This window comes from Glycine max, chromosome 20, assembly GCF_000004515.6.
Source record: "Glycine max cultivar Williams 82 chromosome 20, Glycine_max_v4.0, whole genome shotgun sequence".
In the NCBI taxonomy this organism is placed as follows: Eukaryota; Viridiplantae; Streptophyta; class Magnoliopsida; order Fabales; family Fabaceae; genus Glycine; species Glycine max.
The window spans coordinates 27,343,670-27,367,918 of record NC_038256.2 but is presented as its reverse complement, the minus strand read 5'-3'; the positions used below and the strand labels follow the sequence as shown (position 1 = coordinate 27,367,918).

General features: G+C 37.4%; 1 protein-coding gene across 3 annotated transcripts in view; it reads left to right on the top strand.

Moving 5' to 3' along the window:
• The window catches only part of LOC100791474 (chromosome transmission fidelity protein 18 homolog), a 72,303-nt gene that overhangs the window by 43,847 nt on the left and 4,207 nt on the right, over positions 1-24,249 (top strand). For 2 of the 3 annotated variants that reach the window (XM_006605660.4, XM_003556835.5), the window contains 12 exons: positions 1,008-1,081; positions 2,425-2,492; positions 14,806-14,874; positions 14,981-15,075; positions 15,161-15,242; positions 15,335-15,413; positions 15,492-15,579; positions 15,680-15,833; positions 16,367-16,555; positions 16,651-16,710; positions 18,347-18,654; positions 19,904-20,009. In XM_006605660.4, coding sequence (XP_006605723.1) covers positions 1,008-1,081; positions 2,425-2,492; positions 14,806-14,874; positions 14,981-15,075; positions 15,161-15,242; positions 15,335-15,413; positions 15,492-15,579; positions 15,680-15,833; positions 16,367-16,555; positions 16,651-16,710; positions 18,347-18,654; positions 19,904-20,009 — 1,372 coding nt within the window. Of the gene's footprint in view, positions 1-1,007; positions 1,082-2,424; positions 2,493-14,805; positions 14,875-14,980; positions 15,076-15,160; positions 15,243-15,334; positions 15,414-15,491; positions 15,580-15,679; positions 15,834-16,366; positions 16,556-16,650; positions 16,711-18,346; positions 18,655-19,903; positions 20,010-24,249 lie in introns of those variants that run through there. The other variant, XR_420260.4, reaches the window with a different exon arrangement.

Here is a 24,249-nt window from a genome sequence, read left to right as displayed (position 1 = left end):
ATTCAAACAAACCTTAAAAAACATGGTGGTAGTTGTATTCTTGTTTAAGCTATTTATGTTGGTCCTCTATCGCAAAACCCAAAACAACATTTCCTTCAACACATCTTTGGAGTGGCTCAGGGTGTAAGGGGCAATAGGTGGAGGTGGTGGTGGTTGGCTCTCACATGGTCGATATGGCAGCAGCGGAATAAGATACTCTTTTCCAATGACACATTTGATGCTAACAAAATTATGGATGATGCATCCTTTCTACTGTGGACGTGGCTGCGGAGTTTAGAGCAGGGATTTGAGACAAGTTACAACCACTAGGCGAGTAATCTTAGCTTAGGGTTTGTGTGTTAGCTGAGGATTGTATAGTGCATTTTTGCAAAGTACAGGTCACTTGTAATCTAGTCTGTGGTCCATGTCTTGACTACATAAGTCTGACAATGGAACCATAGGTTTGTGGTATTAAAATGTAAAACTTGTATTGATTGTACCTCTGGTACTCAATTAATATGTTAGCTTAGCAAAAAAAAAAAAAAAAGTGGAAAGAGCACACATGACAACTTATCCTTTAATTTGGTGAATCATCACAAAATCAAAGACTCAAACAATTATCCTATGATTGTTGTTATTTTCTTGTGGAAATCATTTGCTAGCAAGAAACCTCCCTGTCTTCAACATATAATAGCCCAAAGCTCTATATTTTCAGTAGAGAAGCGCTCAAAAGCTCTATATTCCACTTGCACTTTCAGATTGGAGAACTTTTATGATAGCACAAAGCACTAAGCGTAGAACTGAGGGAATCACAACTTTTGGAAGCTTAACAAATTAGCTACACAGGCCATATATTAATAAGATATGGATTGGGATTGTTATTATGAATTTAGATGAACTATAAACTCTATGGATTAGTACTCATTGTTGCTGGACTACATATTTGATCATTTGATTATTGTTTACCAGTACATTCTCTGTTCATTTAGTTTCATATATTTATCCTTAGACATAAATGATCTTTGTAGGCTGACATATATATGTAACAAGGAGGGGATGAAAGCCAGTGCAATTGCACTAACTGCTCTAGCAGAATATACAGGTGATTTTTTGTTATCTTTTTAAATTTCGTACCTTGCAAGTCGTGGAAATAAATTAAGTTGTTAATATTTTTTTTTGTTTTACCAATGCATTTTAAGCGTTTTAGTGTTTGACTTCAAGTTGAGGGAGAAATTTTTTTTATCAGATTGGTGCAAATTAGCCTCTGTGTTTACCCTTTCACCTAATTTAGACCCTAAATGAACAACTAGGGAATAAAGTAGAAGAAAGACGACTAATAGAAGACGACCAAAGTCTGTTAGCCAATTTAAGAGGGATGATTAGCAATTGCTAGGATATACTCGGGATTCAATTGAAATAAAAATTAAGAGAAACTTAAAGGTGCATTCATAATCACAACCCTAGGTCTCTTTTTTTGTTAAAACTTTCACTCATTTTGTCTATTCACAATTACTGCTTTTCTACAATTGTTTGCCAAAACCATTCTTAATAAAATTCGCCTGGACTACTTGTAGAACATAATTATTTGAGAACCAACACTAGTCTGTAGGGTACGATATCCTGACTTTAGGTCTACTGTTATTGTTGTGTAGGGTTCGCTTGTCCTTAAGTGCAATTTTTACGCATCAAGTTTCTGGCTCTGTTGTCGGGAAATTGATAAAAGTGTCCTGAGAGTTATATCACTCCTTATACTATTGAATATATATATATATAGATAGATAGATAGATAGATAGACAGATAGATACACAGAGAGAGAGAGAGAGAGAGTTGATAAAAGTTTTTCTATTATTGAATTGTAGAAAATGTACAAAAAGGTGCTAAGCTGTGCAAAAAGCTACAGCTAAGACCTAGTGCCAGCTGTGACAGTTATAACTGACATGAAGACAGGTATAAATCCCTTACAACAACAGCAGTTGAGAGTTTTTCTTTGTTTTTTTTTTTTGGTTTGCCAGCTGAGAGTAATTAATACACAATGCAAAATAAAGAGAAATGGTATTCTCTTAGATGAATGCTGTCCAAAAGTCTGAGCAGGCTTATGTTGTAGTGTACACTAATTCCTTTTGATGTGCCTTTTCTGAACCTAATAACGGGTCACCATTTTAACCACCTTCTTGGCCACTCCCATGTCAGCATTGAAAACTGCCTCTTCCTGATCTACCACTTCCTCTCATTTCAAAATCTAGGGTTAATCTTTATCTAATATGGTGATAGTGTTTGTGACATCTTGAATGCTTGATCCATTCTGGGTCTAATACTTGATTTTGTGGTGTGTCTAGATGTTCTGACACCCTGTGTAATTAAAGCTGTTTTAACATTCTCCAAATCATCTTTCCAGTCATTTAATTTTTCTCTTGTGCTCTTTCTTTTTCCCCCATTCGTTACAGAATGTGATATTAGATCATGCTTGAACACTCTCCAATTTCTCTCCAAGAAGAATGAGGCCCTCAATGTGGTAAGACTTTAATGTGATCCAGAAATTCTGAAGAACTTTTTAAGACTTGTGAATTCATACAGGTTGGTTGTGTAGTACATATTTCTTGTACAATTGGCTGGAAACTCCAAATTTCTTGCTTTGAAAACAATTGAAAAAGTTAAAGAAATGTGTTGCTTTTTTTAATTTTTTTAGTGAGTGATTATCCTGTTTCTGTCTGCTAAGATTTTCTAAATTTCTAGAATAGGATGAAGTTGATTATTTATAAAATCTCAATTATAGGAGTATACTTACTGGGTGTACTAGTTTTCTTTTCTTTTTCCTTAACTGTAAGACTAAACTATTGTTAGTAGTTAGTCTATAGTTAATTAGTTAGTTAATAGTTAGGAGAGCTATTTAACAGCTGTCACTAACTAACTTGGGTTAGTTGACAGTTACATAATTGTAACTGTATATAAACAGAATTGTAATTTGTTTCAGGTTGGGTTGAATACAATCATCTTTTCACCTCAATTGAGTTCTTTCTCAGTTTCATTCTCTCAGATTCCTTTATCAATTTTCCTAAGTATCTCTCAACTTATTCCCTAGAACCACTTTATTGTTAGAAAACATGTGTAATATTTTTTTTTTGCACTGCAAAAATCAATAATATATATTATAAAAGAAATTCAGTACTAGTTGTACTGAAGATACAAAGATAAAGGCAATAAAGATACAAAGAGAACCCCTCTAGGGAAAATCGAAGGCAGCCCACAGAATACAACAAGCCCAACCCCTCTAGGAAAAAACATCCTGTAAATTGGTTGACCAAGAATGAAAGTGCAGTTGGGAATCCTTCTCAACATATTTTAGCCATGACCAAGTGTGAAACAGGGCATCATCCATGACCTTTTCAGGATTAAAAGGCTGGTTCTTGAAAATCATGGCATTTCTATAATGCCAAATGGAGAAGGACAGGGCTAACCACAGAAATTCCCATCTTCTGTTTGTACTAGCTTTGCTACTCCATTGAGTGAATTGTAAGAAGTGATTCTTTGGGTCTATGGAAAAAGGACCCACTCTATTAACCCAACTCAATGGCTCCCACCAAAGGTTCCTTGTCATAACACATTTGAACATAAGATGGTCGACCGATCCTTCTTCATGATCGCAAAGGGGGCAGCTATAGGAAGGCATTGTGACCTGTCTCTTTCTGAGATTGTCCCTAGAAGGGAGTCGGTTCTTGAGGAGTCTCCAAGAAAAAGCACTCACTTTTGGAGGGATTTTCAACTTCCACATAGTGTTAAGAACATTGTCTTGACTAATACTATGATGAGTCTCCTGCAGCACTTTATAGGCAGATCTTGTTGAAAATAATCCATTAGGGTCTGGCTTCCACCAAAGGATATCCCTGTTGGATTGGTTTAGGTGAGCAGAATCAATCTCCGCTAGAAGGTCAGCTACCATTTGTATTTCATGATCAAAAAAATCCCTTCTCCATGATAACTTCCATTCCCATCTGCCCTCCACAAAGTCTCCCATGGAACTAATTGAAGAATGCTGCTGTTTACTAATAAGATATAATTGGGGGTATCTTCCTTGGAGATCACAATTGTTCTCTAGCCATATATCCTTCCAGAACCTGATGTTGGACCCCGTACCCACTCTCCATTTGAAATTATCACTAAGGCAATTGTTGTGTTGCTGCTGAAAGATTATCTTCAAGTCCTGCCACCATTGAGAACTGTTATTTCTCCTTCCACCAGAAATCAGCTCCTTCCATCCACCATACTTCGAAGTTAAAATTCTAGACCAAGGTTGGTTATGATCATTTGCCAACTGCCATCCCCATTTACCAAGTAAAGCCTCATTAAATAAAGATAAATCTTTAATCCCTAGGCCCCCTTGGCTCTTAGGAAGACAAACAATATCCCACTTTACCCAAGGAATCTTTCTGGCCTCTTGGTGAGCTCCCCAAAGGAAATTTCTCTGAATGGAAACGATTTTGTGCACCACTTTTTTGGGGATCCTAATGAAGGACAGAAGGTAGATAGGTAAGGCTGAGAGAACAGAATTAATAAGGGTGATTCTGCCCCCCATTGATAGAGTTCTTTGCTTCCATTTTGCAAGTTTAGCTTCAAACTTCCTAACAATAGGCTGCCACACAAAATCTTTTAGAGAACACCCCTATTGGAATTCCAAGGTAATTAAAAGGGAAATCCAAAGTACTATAGTTGAGAAAATGGGCAGCTTCCCTGCACCAGCTAACAGATTTACCCACACAGCCAAGTTGACTTTTTGAGTAGTTTATCTTGAGACCAGAAGCCTCTTCAAAGCATCTCAAAATGCATTTTAAGATTCTGACATTATGCTGAGTAGCATCTCCAAAAAACAGGGTATCATCAACATACTGAAGGATGTTTACTTCTTCTTTTAAAGATCCCACTAGGAAGCTTTTAAACAAATTCTTGGATACAGCTGACCTCATTAAACCTGTGAGCCCTTCCACTACAATATTGAAAAGGAAAGGTGCAAGGGGGTCACCTTGCCTTAGGCCCCTCTTAGGAATAAATTCCTTAGAAGGGCTTCCATTCACTAAGATGGATATGGTTGCAGTGTTTAGACAACCACTTATCCATTTCCTCCACTTTTCGCAAAAACCCATCCTCATAAGCATGTAGTCAAGAAATCCCCAGGAAACTGAGTCATAGGCCTTTTCAAAGTCCGCTTTGAAGACCATACAAGGCTTGCTTCTTGATTTGGCCTCAGCTAGAGTCTCATTGGCAATTAAAACACCATGAAGGATGTGCCTCCCTTTCAGAAAAGTCGTCTGCCTTTCATCTATAAGGCGAGGAATAACAGCAGCCAACCTCTTGGCCAAAACTTTTGCCACAATTTTATAGACACACCCTATAAGGGAGATGGGTCTATAATCATTGAAAGATTGTGGATCATTAATCTTTGGAATGAGGGCTATAAAGGAAGCATTAGATCCTTTTGCGAAGGATCCATTGATATAAAATTCATCCATGAATCTCAAGATGTCTGGTTTCAAAATCTCCCAAAAATGTTTAATGAAATTGAAATTCAAGCCGTCCGGACCAGGGCTTTTGTCCCCCCCACAGTCCCAAACAGCAGTTTTGATTTCCAATTCATTAAATCTGGACACTAGGCTTTCTTTATCTCTTAGATCAAGAGAGGGGAAATGGACACCATCCAGAGTTGGTCTATTAAAGCATTCCTCCGAAAATCTGTCTTGGAAATAGAGGACAGCTGCATTTTTAACCCTACAAGGTTCATGAATCCACACCCCATCCATGAAAATACCTGGAATAGCATTTTTTCTTCTTCTATGATTGATCAATCTGTGGAAATAAGAAGAATTGCTGTCCCCTTCTTTAAGCCATTTAACTCTAGCCTTTTGTCTCAACATAGATTCATATGCATAAGCTGCCTCCCACAGTTGGACTTGAAGAGATTTCTTAATATTAACTTCCACTTGAGACAGAGGTCTGCCATTTAAACCATTCTCCAAAGCATTCAGCTCCTTTTTGATCTTGATGACTTTTGTAGCATTAGCTTCACCATTTGATAAGCTCCACTGCTTTATGCACTGTTTCAGATGTCTAATTTTATGATTCAGAACATATCCTCCCCATCCTGGAGGGTGGTAATTACCCCACTGCTGCTGAACTAGTTGTTGAAGACCCTTATCATTCAGCCACCAATCCATGACCTTAAAAGGTTTTGGCCCCCAATCTATGTTCTTAGATTTCAACAGGATGGGGCAGTGATCAGAAAAGTCTCTGTCAAGCACAAACTGGGTAGAATCCGGCCACTGAACCAACCAATCATCTGATATAAGAAACCTGTCCAGCCTACTCATAGCACTGCCATTAGGTCTATACCAAGTGAATCTTCTCCCAACAGATCTAACCTCCTCTAAATTCATATCTGAAATCCAAGCATTGAATTCAGAAATGCTAGGATCCACACTTACATGCTGAGCTGAGCTCACTTTCTCATGTTGGTGTCTTACTGAATTGAAGTCACCTACTACACACCACATGGCTGCTTGAGAAGCTGTCTTCAGATGAAGGATCTCCTCCCATTGTTGCCTCTTTCTTTGAAGATCACAGGGTGCATAGATATTGAGTATGGAAACCCTTATGCTGTCTTTAATCCACTTCCCTTCCAACAAAATAAATCCACACCCCACTACCTTTCTGTCAACTAAGGAGTCATTATTCCATAAACACAAAAGACCACCAGCAGAATTGATTGCAGGAGCAAACTCTGAGTAAACATTACAATCAGCCCATAAATACTGACAAAGTTTTCTATCAATGCTCTCCATTTTTGTTTCTTGGATGCAGAGAACATCAAGATTGTTAGACAAAGACATCTTTCTAATTGCTGATTTTTTAACAGCCCCACCCAATCCTCTAGAATTAAAGGATAAAATATTCATGAGGCCAGATTCATACTTCCCATCCTAGCTGATGAGGCTGTTGCATTCTCACAGCTATGTTCTTCAAAAATCAACCCCAGGTTTTTAGCTACTTCATTGTGAAAAATCTCCTCGTCCTCTGAAGAAGCATTAATGAAGCTGTTAGAAGGACTAGGGCTGAGACAGGTGTGAGGCTGAGATGGAATATCTTCAGCTACGTGTGACCCCCCTGGCATGTCATGATCCATAAGAGTGGGGCCAGAGACTTGAAGTTCCAGAGGTAGAGACTTGTTAGCTATCCTACTGGTCTCATCAAATTTATTTGTAAGGCCCGAAGATATACTACCTGCACCCATCTTTTTTCTAGAATAAACCTTGAGGTTATGGTTAGATACTTCTCCCTTTTCTTCTGGGCCTTTAAGATTGAGGCCCAAGTTGTATGTGACTCCTTCTGACCCCCTGTTTTGAGTAATATTATTCAAACCGCAATTCGGTGGGTTTGAAGGTGAATGGACCGCGGGACATAAAGCAAGGTTATTATCCTCTGGTCTATGGTAAAGGACCCTAAGGTCAGCCCCTTTGACTATATCTTCTTCGTTGGACCCAGCAGCACCAGAATCTCCTTTTTCCTCATTCAGCTCCCGCTTCTGATCTAGAAAGGATATACTATGATCCTTCCTTCCACTTCCATGCAAAAGGTCTTTGAGAGGACCGTTGTAGTCCTCGTGACGCGTGGCGCAGACTGGCAGTCTCCCAGCAGAGAGCAGCTCCTGTTGGTGGGGTGACACGTCCCCATCAGAGGACACCTCGGATTCCGCACGCCAGCGGTTGACGGCATTGGCCCATCGTCGCCGCCGTCCATCCCCCATGAATTCCGACGAAGCTCCATCTGGATCGCGAGAAATAGAATCTTCGTCGGAATCGGCCAATACTGTCGTGAACGGTGATGGCGGAAAAGCCTCCATCTCCGGCCGACACCACCGTTTCCCATAAGGACGTGAAACCTCTTCCCTCAGGAACAGGAGATGTTCCGTATCATTGACCCTAGCCACCATTGATTTGGAGAAGATGGGATTCTCCTTAGTGCGAATCAAAATCCGCGCTACATCCAATCTCAAACGGTCCGCCGTCTCCTCGTCAAGTTCAACGACTTCACCAAATGTCGACAACAAGGTCTGAAAGTGCTCTGCGTCCCAAATCTCCAGGGGAACACCCCATATGTGAATCCATGCTAATCGGAATTCAGGCGTCATCCCCCGTGTCCATTTCTGGATTGAGTAGATCGTTGTGTCTCCTTTGGAGTGTTCTCTGAGGTTGAGTTTTTCTGCTTTTGCCTCGTCCATGTCTTGTAAGATAACCAAGTCATCCCCCCAGTATGACACCTTCACATCCATACCTACCACCTCCTGAACCTCATCCACCGCCTTCTCAAACATACCCCTATTTTTTAGATGGCCCACCCAGGTGTGGTCCAACCATGTTGTTTTGTTTTTCGTAGTTTGTATATCTACTGATACTACTTCAGCTTCTGGTTCGTACTTCCCCATCCAAGACATCTTAATCTCCTTATCTATCATCTTATGATCGTGTCTGACAACTTCAGCATACGATTTCATATTATTGAGTGTCGTACTATTGGGTCTGGCTTGTGTAGGTACCGTGGGATTCATGGAATCTTTCCACCCTCGAGCCACTTCACCCCCTTTTCTCTCCGCTTCCCTTTTACCTCCTCTCTGAAATTTTGGTTTGTTGACAAAAAGCTTCTTCCCTTCTATGTAGATTTTATTGTCCAGTTGTCTCTCCAAACGTCCTTCGTCCTCCACTCCTTTGAAGCGAACAAACCCATAGCGTTGACCCTGTTTGTTCTTTGAGTTGGGTATGAACACCTCCCACACTTTTCCCCACTCTTGGAAGAGATACCAGAGGTAAGTTTCGTTCACAAAATCAGGGAAATGAGAGAAGTAAAAGGATGTTATGTCCTTATTATTTCTCCATGATAGAGCTCTGTGATTTTGTCCTGGCCGATGTGCGTGAGTAGCATTTTGGCGTAAAGCATGGTCTGATGTTTTCTGAAGACGAGCCTTCCTCCTACCTTCCACCTGAATCCACTAGTCCTCATGGGAAGTGTCATCCATGTCTCTGTGGTTGGTCCTTGTTGTGTTGAAGTCTGTTTCATTAAAGGCATAGCTTCTTCTCCTTCGGTCTCCCTTACTCTTTCTGTAGCGAGCCCTCCCATTAGGAAAACCTTGCAGGTATCTAGTAGTCGAACGTCCTCTCTCTCTCGCATTCTCCTTCTCGAAATCATTCGCTACCTTACTGTATGGTACTCTCTCTCTCGCTCTGTGCCTGTCGTAATCTCTCTCACACTCTCCACCTCTGAATCTCTGTCTCTCACTATCTCTGTATCTCTCTCCCTCTCGTTCTCTCTCTCTCTCACTCTGTTTCTCTCTCTAACCATTCTCTCTCTCATTATCTTCCACAAAGATAAAGTGAAACAGCAAATTAGAAAACATGTGTAATATAATTTGGGCTTTTAGTACTCTGGCATTTTTGAACTTTACAGTTTCAAATTCCAATTATTGAAGTGTCCGGGTAATCATTAGATCTTATCCTTTGTGAAAGAAAAAGATGAGACACAAAATTCTTAAGGGGATGATCTTACATAACAATTAGGCTTCCAACTGTAGTGGTGAACTGGTGATCTGAAGTGAGAGTGGAGAATCCACAACACTAGAATTGATTCTCTGTCTTAAGTCTGAACACTGAACGGAGTTCTCATTTATACATTCAGTTATTATTCAGAACCTAGAGTCATGCCTGGTGTAACAGAGTTAGCTGTTAATCTGTTGTAAGTTGTAACATATTACAGAATTAACTATCACAGAAACAGAATTACACGTGAGACATTGTCTCTAACACACGAAAATAAGTTAGAGAACAAAATATTTTTAAATTTGTTTTTAATTTTTTGCTTCAAAAAAAGATTAAGGAGAACAAGATTTCAAAGATGAAAAACTAGTCACCTAAACAGATTGAGGTTGCAATTAAGGCAGTCCTCAATGCAAGTAGGGATGGGTAGGGGTTACCTCAATTATGACAGCTTTCCAACAGGTAAGTTTTATTAATCTGTTACCTGTATTGTACAAAGCAGTTGATCCCATTAGCTTCAAGCCAAGGCTTTCTACCAAATATGACAACATGCTTTCATCCCTTCCCTTAATTTGTTTTAGTTGTCGCAATGTTCATGGGGTATTATAGACTTATAGTGTAAAGTTGCAATGGCCATTTTGTGGGATTTGGGTTGTTGTTTAATAGTTGTAACTTTCTTAAGCATTATTAGAGTATATTGTAAGAGATGCAGTTACTCAACTGCAGTCTCGGGTAGTCAGTGTAGTTAGTAAGCTGTTAGACTACTTGTGCCAGCTGTCATTAACACAACACTCTATAAATACCTATTTGTACGCTCTTTTGAAGTGGTTAATAAGATTGGGTTTCCTTTTCCTCTTTCAATTTCTATTTGCAATCACCAAAAGTGTTGCAGAAGCCCCATTCACTGCAGACTTTCTGATGAAGGATAAAAAATGAAAGAAAATTTACCAAACTCCAAATCTGGCCTCTTTAAAAACTTAGCTAGTATATCACTGTTTTATTGAACCCGGGATTATTAGTAAAGTGTGAAGCTTTCCTCAAGTCACTCAAGAAATCACCATGCATAGTTGCTGGGTATTGCCTACTTGTAGCTTCATCAGCAAAAAATTGTGGGTTCCCTACATTTTCTGCGAGTAAATCATGACATCATCGGATGAGTGCACACTAACATTGGATCAGTGATCCCCTTTCATATGGTTGATATGTTGTTAGTGTGCACTCATGCGATGATGGTTATGATATACCTGTAGAAAATCTGGTGAATTGACTGTTCTATGCTAGTGAGGCCTCAAGCAGGCAATATCCAACAACTGTGCAAGATGCTTTCTTGAGTGGCTTGAGGGAAGCTTCATGCATTTATCGATCAGCCCGGGTTCAGCAAAATAATCCTAGGAAGTTCATGCGTAAGAATGCTGAACCAAACAATGACCTGTAGAAGCCTTATTCACTGCGGACTTTTTGATGAAGGATAAAAAATAAAAAAATTTCCAAATTCCAAATCTGGCCTCTTGAATAAATCAACCAGGATATCATTGTTTGGTCCAACATTCTTAAGCGTGAACTCGGGCTAATCGGAAAATGCATGAAGCTTCCCTCAAGCCACTCAAGAAAGCATTGTGCATAGTTGTTGGATATTTCCTACTTGTGGCCTCATTAGCAAAAAATTGTCGATTCCTCACATTTTCTGCAAGTATATCATATTCATCACCAGATGAATTCACACTAACATGGGTCAGCAATCTCCTTTCTTATGGTTGTTACTCTCATGTTAGTGTGCATTCATCTGATGGTGATTAAGATATACTTGCAGAAAATGTAGGGACCTATTGTTCTTTGCTAAGCGTGAACTCGGGCTGATCGGTAAATGCATGAAGCTTCCCTCAAGCCACTCAAGAAAGCATTGTGCAGTTGTTGGATATTACCTACTTGTGGCCTCATTAGCAAAAAGTTGTTGATTCCTCACATTTTCTGCAAGTATATCATAATCATCACCAGATGAATTCACACCAACATGGGTCAGCGATCTCCTTTCTTATTGTTCGTACTCTCATGTTAATGTGCATTCATCTGATGGTGATTAAGATATAATTGCAGAAAATGTAGGGACCAATTGTTCTTTGCTAGTGAGGCCACAAGTAGGCAATATCCAACAATTGTGCACAATGTTTTCTTGAGTGGCTTGACTGAAGCCTCATGCATTTACTGATCATCTTGGGTTCCGAAAACCAATCTTAGGAAGTTCATGGTTAAGAATGTTGGACCAAGCAATGGAATACTGGCTGATTTATTCAAGGGGCCAGATTTGGAATCTGGGAAATTTTTTTTCATTTTTTATCCTTAATTAGAAAGTCGCAATCAATGGGACTCCTACAAGTCACTTTTGGTGACGTTGAAGAAAGTTACAAGGAGTTATTAAACAATTACCCAAATGCCAACAAAGCAGCTATTACAACTTTACACTATAATATGTGAACAGGTTAATCAACTATAACAAATTAAAGGAGGGGGTGAAAGCAAGTTGTCACATTTGGTTAAAAGCCTTGGCTTGAAGCTTATGGATAAAATGCTTTGTAAATAGAGGTAACACATTAGTAAAACTTAGGCAGTCCTCACTTGTTAGAATGCTACCTTAATTGTGGTCACTTCTAGCATGTCTTAGTTGTGACTACTTTGGGGGCTGCCTTAATTGCAACTACATGGGGGGTGTTTTAGTTCCACATCGATTAGAGATATGTCTAGAGCTTATAAAGCTTGGATAGTCCTCACCTTATAAATCTGTTTTTAACTGTTGAGTTAGTCTGAAAGCGAAATTCTAAGATGGTATAACTTGATCCATAATCCATCCAGATCAGACTCGGACCATCCATTGACTCGGTCGGGGTATTGAGCCACTGGGTCAGGGGTCAACCCAATGAGTCACTAGTTGACTCACATGACCCGTCTATATTAAAAAATTATAAATAATTTATAACTTGTAAACTTTTATACTTAAAAATATAAATGGAAAATATAATCAAACTTCTATCAATTTGACAACTGCAATTTGACATTTCAATTATATAAATTCAAGTTTCTAACAGCTACTATCCAAATAAAATTACATTCCAATTAATTTGACATTCATTGAAGTTTCTAATGGCAAATTATGTTTCAAAAATATTTGTGTCATCATATTTTATGTTTTTAAAAATTTATTCCTTTCTGAATTATTTATTAATTGATTTTTTTCTTTTTTATCATTTGTTATCTTAATTAAAATTACTAAATTGCCCATATTAAAAGTAAATATAAAGGATATTGAGAAAAGTCAGACAACAAATGGTAGAAACTGTAAAGTATTAGCTTTAGTGTGGTAAGGTAAGCACATCTCACGTAGAAGGTTGACGGCTCTCGATTTCTAGCAGTGCCACGTAGGAGTATTTGGTAGCTTTTAGTATATGAATTGTGTAGCATTTGACTGATTAGAGGCAACTTGGAAAATCAACAGCCTTGTAGAGAGAGAAAAAAGCGTGAAAGCTACAACTAGGCTGCAAGCCTGCAACATTGGAGAACATGAAAAGCTGTCTCTGCAGAGACAGATAGAGAAAGAAGTGAAAACCCAGTTACCTAGGGGAATTTTGCGGTCTGCTCCGAGTCAACTACACCAGTTTGGCACTCGGTTTGATGACATGTATGTCAAAGAGTTACTTACAGAAATGATCCAACAATTGAATCAGCTCTGCTTAGGGTCTGGTTTCCGATTCAACCAGCCGGGCTGAGCCAAGTTTAATAACACTGATTGGGAGGGTTCCTTGCTTAGTATTGAAAATCTTGCTTTCAATTTGATAGTAGGCAGTAAAGTCCTTCTTCATGGAGTATGTCTCATTAAGATTCTCCCGCATTTCACAAATGGAGGGATAAAACATACAATTACAGCTTATTTTTTGAATCAGAGTGCCACAGCCAGGTTTATGATAAGAGCATCCTCATTATCCCAAGCCTCAAACTTTGGACCACCACTTTCAATATGGCTTAACATCATATGCCTTTTGCAAGTTGTAAGAATGTACTGTGCCCATTGTAGATGGTTGTGACCATCAAGTTGATAAAAACCACCAAATTTGAAAGGTCGTTAGGACCCAAGGCGATAACTTATTCCTCTGCCATGATTAAGAGCCTGTTAGCATAAGAAAAATGCTGTAAAAAATAGGAAAGAGTGGCGTTGTAGATCTAGAGTGCACAACACTGGATTTTGCCAAATTGACCCCTGGGATAGTCAGAGGGCATGCTAACGAGCTATTCTGTGCCAGTGTCAAAGAGTGGCCTACACATGCTAGGTATTAGTGTGACGTGTGGGGTGGAGATCTGCCCCATTATGGTATCAAACCAGTAGAGGAAAGGCACTCCTCCTGTTCTGATCACTGGTCCTGAAGGCTGCAATGATGAGGGGAGCAAACAGGGGCATGCTGATATCGAGCACCGGAAACAGAGCTCCCAAGACTAGGAGCTCTGATACCATTTTGAGAAAAGGACGTTTGTGTGAATAGTAAAATCTCTAATTTCCCTTTTACAGATAAGCAACTAAGCCTAAGCAAGGAAATAAGAAATTATATCAAGAAATATAAACATCAGTATACAATGATACTTACAACATCTTGCTTCTTGCACACAAAGCTTATCTTGAAAAGTTCAAAAAAGAGGCAACGACATTGGTATTTCATTCAGAATCTTCCTTATCAGCCGGTGTATTATCCTCTTACAATCCTCCTCATGCACATTTTGCCTAATCACTTCACTCAGGGTCATCAAATCTCGGCTACCAGCCTTTTGGTAGTCGTGGAGGTTTCCATAGAGGCTGTAGTGGCCACATTGCAGGGCATTCCATAGCCCGTGGTGGCAGAATGTATGTTCAGTGTTCAGGTGTAGCATAAATTTGGCCACAATATGTCCATTTGCTTTCACTGTTTCAAGTATGACTTCATTCCACTAGTTTTTGTGAATTTGCAACCTTACTCAGTACAGGGACTAACTGTTAGAGTCGGTTAACAGTTTGCTGGTTTTTTCTGTCAGAAAACTCCTGGCATCATTTCATATATTAAAGGAAGTGAATATATATCAGAAGCTTGTCTTTCTTTGGCCCTATAATTGGTATCACAAGATTTTTGTGGCTCTGTGGCCCTTCACTTCAAAATTTGGAGTAGATTTTGCTTGAATGAAGAAAATGTGTTCTGTTCATTAGATGCTGGATTAATATTCACTTGCTTTACTTGTGCTCAGTTTGATATTGGTTCTCAAGTTGTTGGCCAGAAGGACACGTCAAAGAATGTTCTAGACGTCTGGAAAGAGGTAACAGACACCACTCTTTTAAATTGTCTATTTCCTATCCAGTAATTGCCTAAAAGTACTACTTTAAATTTACCATCTTTAGCATTGGGTGATATTCTTTGTGTAGATATTCCACAAGAGAAGAACAAAAAAGACGGAAAGAAAATCTCATAGAGGCAAGTCCTTTGAATTTGACTCCTTGTACTCCCTTGTTTCAAACCGGTAGGCCATATTTTACTGTTTTACTCATTTCTCCATCTTATGTTCAAATATCTCTTCATGGTAATATGGGAATGTTAATGTGCAGTGGTGATAGTAACTTGATTCTGGATGGAATTCATGAAAATGTTTTGCAGCTCAATTATCATGACCCAGTAATGCAGAAAACTGTAAGCATTTATCACACCCCCACTGATTTCCTGGGATTCGTTCACTTATTCTTTTGAATCATTGAGAATTTTGTTTTGAAATCTGTTTGAAGGTCAAGTGCTTCGACAATCTTGGAGTTTATGATCTAATGCATCAATATATAATGCATACACAACAGATGCCCCTGTATGGTAAGAAGATAATTTATCTACTTAATACTGTTAACAAGTTAAATCTCACTCTTGTTTCTCTATCTTTCCTTTCATCAGTATATTTGCCCCTAGTAGCAATTACTGTACATCATATAGTATCTCAAGTTCAGAAACCAAACATTGAGTGGCCAAAATCACATCAGAGGTATATCTTGTTATTGTGCTAGTAGGTTTAGCATAAATTGTAAAATGTATTTTTCTTACAAAACAAGATTTCCTAATGCTGTATCATATAAAATCTTCAGATATCGTACCATGATGATGGAAAAGATGGACATTTTGAATACCTGGCACCACAAAATCCCACCGTATATTGCAAGGAACTTATCAGCTAGTTCCTTTGTTGAAGACTTAATTTCTCCATTATTACATATTTTGTCCCCACCAACTGTAAGACCGGTAATGTACTAATTTTATTTATGAATACAGGTTTGTTATCTAATCAATTTGGTCTCCTTGTTTTCTCCTCTATAATTGCTTGAGTAGATGTAATTGCAGATCCCGTATTATTTGATGTTCAATTTTGTGTTTGTGAAGACACACTGTTCTTTTTTGATAAATTATTTGTTGAGATGTTTAGGAGAAAGGTAGTATTATGATAAAGAATGCATCTTTTCTTTTGTCTTATTATTTATTATTTATTATTGAATTCAGTTTGAACAAAACTTTAGTCTAGTTTGCTTTAATCCCTAGAACCTATAAATTCCCAATCTCAGTTCACAGCCTGGCAACAGTACTGAGTCAGTTCTTAAAATTTGTTTATGAAGATCCTGCATTACTGTGTTCTTTCTTTAATTATATTTTTATTTATCTACAGCTCTTCTCATGTATTTTTGCTTACCTTATCTGATAGCTAAGTTGAGCTTGATTCAGCTCTGGTTACACTGTAGTTTGTTTCCCTCTTTTTTTTATGTGGTTTCTTTTTTCTTTAGGTAGCATTTCAATTACTATCAGATAAGGAGCAGAATGATCTTGCTCAATTAGTTAGCACAATGGTATCATACACTATAACATATAAAACTTTGAAATCAGATATTCTGCCTCAAACCCAGAGGTGTGAAGTAGCTGATGGCTTGGCACTGTCTCTTGTTCCTCCTATTAGCGACTTTATAAATTTCAAGGTTTGGACTTTGGATCATTGGTCATACTTCTATAATGGAAGTATATGAATCTCAGCCAGATTTTGATATCTATTTTATGGTCTACATTTGTGCAGGATTATACTTCAAACCATTATGTGCTTTCTGTAGCTATGAAGCAGGTTTTGGTTCATGAGGTTAGACTTCATTAATATTCATGTTTTACTTTTGTTGCATATTTTTCTCTTGCTTCTCTATTTAAGGAGGATATTCAGAACTTCTTTTTTTTTTTTCCTTTTGCTCAGCAAAAATAAGTATATATATATATATATGAGTACCAGAGTTACTAAAGATACATGATGGGATTAGGTAGGCATTTGGTTCCTATGAGCGGACAGTCTGGATAGGGACCAATGCTACTTACTTACAGTGAAAATATACTACCCAGATCCTATATCTGCTACCCTCTCCTAATCACAAAAACCTTCTCTTAGGTTGCTCACTTGCTCGACCATTGATTGAAATGTATTACAAAATCTTTCTCCATAAATCTGAGTCATGTCCACACTAAGAATACTGCATCATCCATCAACTTACTTCCATTGAAGGTCTCATTTAAGAAAACTATCTTGTTCCTCTGCTGCCAAATAGTCCATTAGTGCTACCCACCAACACTTCCATCTGTTAAACCTTATTCCTGCATCCACCCCATGGCCATGCTGCAGAAAATGTTGTCTTGGGTTTTGCGGGAAGGTGCTCGAGATATTTACCCAAGACAAAGACTCCCACCATAAAGGTACAATTTTACTGCAGCTGAAAAAAAAGTGAGCTGCATCCTCCTCCTTGTTCCTGTAGAATGGGCATAGCAGGTCATTGATCTGTACATGTCTCCTTCGCAGGTTTAATTTCGTGGGCAATCGGTCTCTAATTAACCTCCATGCAAAAAAAAGATGATTTGGTTGGGATCTTTAATTTTCATAGTTCGTCAAAAACTCCATCCAAGTTCTCATCCGTTGATTCCCCCATCAGCATATTATATGTGGTTTGTGTTGAGTATTGGCCATTTGGATCAGCTTTCCATACCCAGTTATCTCCTCTATGTGGCTGGATTACAGTCCGTGCTATGTCCCCCAAGAAGCCGTCAGCCATGTCGACTTCATTATCAAATAAGGGTCTCCTCCATATGAAATTCCATTCCCAGCCTGCATCTGTGTGACTGCCTAGCTGCTGAATGAGCTGCTTTTGCTGGCAGGAAATGCGATACAACCTAGGATATTTTATCATTAATGATACATCATCACCAGTCCAGCAATCCTCCCAGAATCTGACCTTATCTTCACATCCTACCCTCCAAGCTATCTTGTTACTAGTAACAGAACTTATTATTTATAAATTAAAAAATGTTTGTTGACCAATGATTATACTCATAGTATTCTTACGGCTGTCTTCATATAATAATTGCTTTGTGTCTGAAAGGTGAACAATTAATTTTGCTTATAAGTTCAAGTCTGAAAGAATGAAAATGAAATTTGAATGTCAAATATAACTATCTGGCTCTATAAGGCTTATTTATATCTTTCATTTATTTTTTATATTATAGCAATTATCTTCTAATCGTATTATAGTTATAATTCCATTCTTGAGATTGCTTGTAGACTTTGGTAAAACCTTAGATTGTTTTTTATTAGCCAGATGGCATGTTATCATAAATGACTTAATTCTCAAATAGCTTTTTGCTTCAAATTGATTCATTTAAAATTTCGTAGTTATATTAGGGATGTCTGTATCCATTTTTTCACTTGTATTTCTGTTCTGCTTTTTTACACGTTACAGGTTGAAAAGCATAAGATTTTACAAGTTGGTAATGACAAAGCTGGGGCCTTCACAAATGGAGGGCATGAAGTTATTGAGACTGGAACTAACAACATCCCATTAGCCAATACCAGTCATGCAACTGCAGTTGATTTGAAAATTAATGAAAATCAGGCTAATGTTTTATCATGGCAATTAAATGCTAATCCAACAACAGTTTCACCAAACTTGGATTCCAATAAAATTTCACGTGCAGCAGACTGTGGGAAACTACTAAACATGGGAAATATGAAAAAACCATCCAGAAGTTCCTCAAGTTTCTTTGATAGGTAATTCTTCCTCAGTGATTTCTAAGTACCTTGTCAATCGCTATGAAAAAACTACTTTTTTGTGTCAATTGTTACTTCTAAAGTGAATATTGATATATGAGAATCATGTCTGCTAAACTAATCCATTTATTGTAATTATAGCTTCTAGTTTTGAAAATATAATTAAATGTCATAAAATTGGAAACACATTTTCCCGTTTGTTTAAAACTAAAAAAAGTAAAAAGTGTCATTTAAAGAAGTGATTTTTTAAGAAACAGATAGGATTTGCTTCTTAAAAAAAATACTTTTATTAAGCAAAAACAGTCTAAACAAACACACTAAAAAAGTTGAAAACTGATTATTTTATTAAAAAAAAAAATTGTTAACTAATAAGTTTAAACAAATGGATCCATTAAAATGAAATCTAGCTGAAGTCAGGCCTTTCTCAATATATTATTCCTTAATAAATTTGCATAGCCAGGTTTAGACATTTCCCGGCCTTTATACTTGGCATGGTATTGATATCTGTCTCTAAAAAGTATTCCTAGCATATCTTAATTCAATATTGATGTACATAATGAAATCATGTCTTAGACCTCCTATTAAAAATGTGTATTCTTGGAGAAACAGAAAACGGCTCAATACAAGTGGGTCTTTAACTGGGTGAAGTTTCTTTGGGAAATTAGTTGGTTAAAGTTGTTATAAATAGAAAAATTAAAGCAGTTTTTGGAGTTGTAATTGGTTGATTGGGAGAGATCATGCATTCAAAAGTCCTTGATCCATGAAATTTCAGTGCTATAAAATTTCTTTCGTCTAATCTACCAGACCAGTTATCCAACATTACCTATATCTTGTCAGATTTAGTATGAGAATGCGCTATTTTATATACCAGATTTTCATAATGTATCATGGTAAAGAATATTGATTTTGTTAGACAGCGACGTCAATATTTTTTCTTAAAATCTGGATCATTATTATTTTTAAGTATTTCCTTTTTTCTTTGATTTTTATTTAGACTTTGATACAATCTGGCAAAGATACCATGCTTCATGGATAAAAAATGAAAATCTCCACTTTAACTGATTACTATTTATTAAAAAACAATTATATTGAGTTGTGTATAATAGGATTAATTGTGTCCATTGATTTATATTGGTTCCTTTTATTGTACTATTGGATTTATGGATGGCTGGCTGGCATGCCTTACTGAATGATTATCATTATGTAGTCATCATTTACTCCTGCTGATCTTTGTTTGCTTCGAGGACAGGTTTAAAAAAGTAAATGCTAAGGGTTTACAAAGTAATGACAGATCTCCACAGGAAGAAGCTACCTTGGAGAAAGATCGATACCCTTTACTTTTTAAATTTAACGAGGTATACTGCATTTCTTTTTAGTAATGAATGAAAATGGAAGTTTCTTTATTTTATCTGGCACTTGAAAGCAAAATAAAATGTAATTGCATTTAATTAATAAGGATAGATTGTTGTGGACATAAAGGCACTAATTCAATGCTGTTGGATATGTTTAAGAGAAACATTTGTTCAAAATCATTGCATCTAGTTTCACTATTTTTAAGCATAATGGAGAAATGATTTAAGTTAATAGCAATAGTTGATTCATTGATACGTAATTATCATCTTTGGTAGTGATGGTGCTAGAATAGTAAACTGTACTTGCATGATTTTCTTGTTGTTCAGCGCAATCTGGAAATATTGTATGCATCCATTTGTAGAGCATATGCTATATTAAAAAATCATATGCTCTGAATGTGTCAGAGGATAATTTTCTGATTCATATTGATATAAGAGCATGTGCTATTAAATAGAATACAAGGTAATCTAACAAAAGAAACTCCTATACTAATGCTCATCATTGTACCCACTGTCAATTCCTACAATTAAGGATCAATGATTCTTGGTCATAAATACAAAATATGCAGCTAATCAAATCTCTTAATAATGGGATTTAAATCCTATCTATAACAGGAAATAAAATATATAGTGGGATTCTGACACTCCCCCTCAAGATGGTGAGTGGATGTTAACCATTCCCAACTTGCTAACAATAGATTGAAATGTTAGAGCCACTTAATCCTTTTGTTAGAACATCTGCAATGATGTACAAATTGTCCCACTATCCAACTTTTCCTTTATGAAGTGATTGTCTACTTCAACATGCTTGGTCCTTTCATGTTGCACTAGATTATGTGCAATGTTTATTGCTGACTTGTTATCACAGTATAGCTTCATAGGTCCATTCCACTCAATCTTTAGGTCATCTAGAATTATTTTCATCCATAGGAGTTCACAAATTCCTAAGGCCATAGCCCAAAATTCTGCATCTGCACTTGACCTTGCAACAACGTTTTCTTTTTTGCTCCTCCTAGTTACTAAGTTTCCTCCAAGAAAAGTGTAGTATCCGAAGGTGGATCTTCTGTCATCTACAGATCCAGCATAGTCCGCATCTGCATAGGTATACACCATAAAGTATCGGGTTGATGGGATCATTGAACGTTACAAGGCAAGGTTAGTGGTCAAAGGATTCACTTAGACATATCGAGTGGATTACTTGGAAACATTTGCCCCAGTTGCTAAGATGAACACGGTCAGAGTAATATTGTCATTAGCAGCAAACCATGATTAGGACCTGCAGTAGTTTGATGTGAAGAATGCATTCCTACATGGAGATCTTGAAGAAGAAATATACGTGGAGTTACCCCCTGGTTATGATGGACAAGTTGCTACTGGAACTGTTTGGAAGCTAAAAAAGGTTCTATATGGGCTGAAACAATCCCCGAGAGCATGGTTTGGAAGATTCACCAATGTTATGACAAGTTTGGGCTATAAACAGAGCCAAGGTGATCACATTTTATTTATCAAACATTCAATTTCAGGGGAAGTAACAATATTATTGGTGTATGTAGATGATATTATAGTAACTGGGGATGACAAAAGGGAGCAACAAGAGTTAAGTCAATGCCTTGCCACAGAATTTGAGATTAAGACATTAGGGAGACTTAAATATTTTTTGGGAATTGAAGTGGTCCATTCTAAGAAAGGAATCTTCATATCTCGACAAAGATACATCACTGACTTGCTTAAAGAAACAGGTAAAACAGCTTGCAGAACAGCAATGATCCCACTACATTACAGCCTATCCCATACTCTATTGGTTCAGTCAGAACCTCAAACACCTGGTTAATCCGAATTCTAAGAATTCTGGTCCAAGTCATAGTCAGTCCAGTGCCATGCTCACTAGTTTAACCTCTCAAGGGAACGGGCAAGCTGGTACCACCTGGATTCCAGATTCTGGAGTCAGCTTTCATGTAATTGGAGACTCACAGGATATTAAACAATTCACCCACTTGGATGGACCAGATCAGATATTCATAGTCAATGGTGAAGATGTAAGTATTTTTTCTACATCATTTATATCTCCTAATGATGTTGGCATAACCTTTAAACTTCACAAGTTACTAAATGTTCCTTCAATTTCGAAAAATTTGTTAAGTGTTAGTCAATTTGCCAAAGATAACTCTGTTTTCTTTAAATTTCACCCTGATGTGTGTCTTGTAAAATCTCATGAGACCAATAAGATCCTTCTTAAAGGAGTTGTTGGTGCTGATGGACTTTTCTCCATTCATAATCTCAAGCTTCAAGAGTGTTCTTCACTGCTGATGTCTGCTGTTTCAAGTGCTGCCTCTCCTAGTTCAGCTCCCACTATTAATAATAATAGTTCTAATGTAAATGTCTGATTTTGTTTCTTCTTCTCTCAGTGTTGGTAATCTCTGGCATGCTAGGTTAGGGCATCCTAATGATCATGTAATGAAACTTGTTCTCAGTCATTGTAATATTTCTTCATCAAATAAAAATTCCACAGAGTTTTGTGCTTCTTGTTGTATGGGTAAATCTCATAGATTACCTTCTCATACTTCTACTTCTGTCTATTCTCCTTTAGAGCTTATTTTTACAGATTTGTGGGGACCTTCTCATATTACCTCATATTTTGGTTATAAATATTATGTCTACTGTTTCAAGTGCTGCCTCTCCTAGTTCAACTCCTACTATTAAGAATAATAGTTCTAATGTAAATGTCTGATTTTGTTTCTTCTTCTCTCAGTGTTGGTAATCTCTGGCATGCTAGGTTAGGGCATCCTAATGATCATGTAATGAAACTTGTTCTCAGTCATTGTAATATTTCTTCATCAAATAAAAATTCCACGGAGTTTTGTGCTTCTTGTTGTATGGGTAAATCTCATATATTACCTTCTCATACTTCTACTTCTGTCTATTCTCCTTTAGAGCTTATTTTTACAGATTTGTGGGGACCTTCTCATGTTACCTCATATTTTGGTTATAAATATTATGTCTCTTTCATTGATGCTTTCTCTAGGTATACTTGGATATATCCTATAAAGTCCAAAGTTGAAACCATGTATGTTTTTCAAACTTTCAAGTCCATGGTTGAACTACAGCTTAATCTCAAAATCAAAAGTGTCCAGTCTAATTGGGGAGGTGAATACAGACCCTTTTGCACACTTTTAGCCTCTTTTGGTATTACTCACAGACTTGCCTGTCCTCACACTCATTATCAAAATGGTGTGGTTGAGAGAAAGCATAGACATATAATTGATCTGGGTCTCACATTGCTGCATCATGCATCTTTACCTTTGCAATTTTGGGATTATGCTTTTACTACGTCTGTTTATCTCCTTAACAGGCTTCCTATTGCTTCTCTAAAATTTGTCACTCCCTTTGTTACCTTGTTTAAAAAGGAACCTGATTTTCATTTTCTTAAAACTTTTGGGTTAGCATGTTTACCTTTATTGAGACCATATCATACACATAAACTGAATTTCCGTTCTCAAGAATGTTTATTCCTTAGGTATTCCTCTTCCCACAAGGGTTACAAATGCTTATCTTCTTCTGGTAAAGTGTACATTTCTAAAGATGTTTTGTTCAATGAGTTAAGGTTCCCCTATTTTGATCTGTTTTCCACTTCTACTAGTTCAATCACTAACCTTGATTTCTACTTTAGTCTCAATCCAAATCTTTCTCCACCCTCTGTCTCTTCCATTTCTCAAACATCTCAAGTGTCTGATACAACTTCTATTCCCCTTGTTCCTCTTGGGTTTTCTCCTTTATCAAATCAATCTTCTGGCAACACTGAGTCTGTACCTCAAAATTCTACTTCCATTGTGTCTGCCTTTGTTCAGCCTGTCAATTCAGAGTCTACTACCCTTGCTTCATCGTCTTCATTATCTATTTCTGTACCAAATTTTGTACCAGTTAATACTCATCCTATGAAAACAAGGTCTAAGTTTGGTATTCACAACCCTAGGTTACATACTTCTCTGTTTCTTACTCATTTTGAGCCTAAAACTGTAAAACAGGCTTTGGCAAATGCAAACTGGCTCACTGCTATGCGACAAGAGTATGATGCCCTGCTAAAGAACAGAACTTGGGACTTGGGACTTGGGACTTGGGACTTGGTATCATTACCTCCTAATAGGCAAGCTATTGGTTATAAATGGGTTTTCAGGGTAAAGGAAAATGCCGATGGTTCTATTAATAGGTTCAAAGCTCGATTGGTAGCCAAAGGATTTCATCAAGT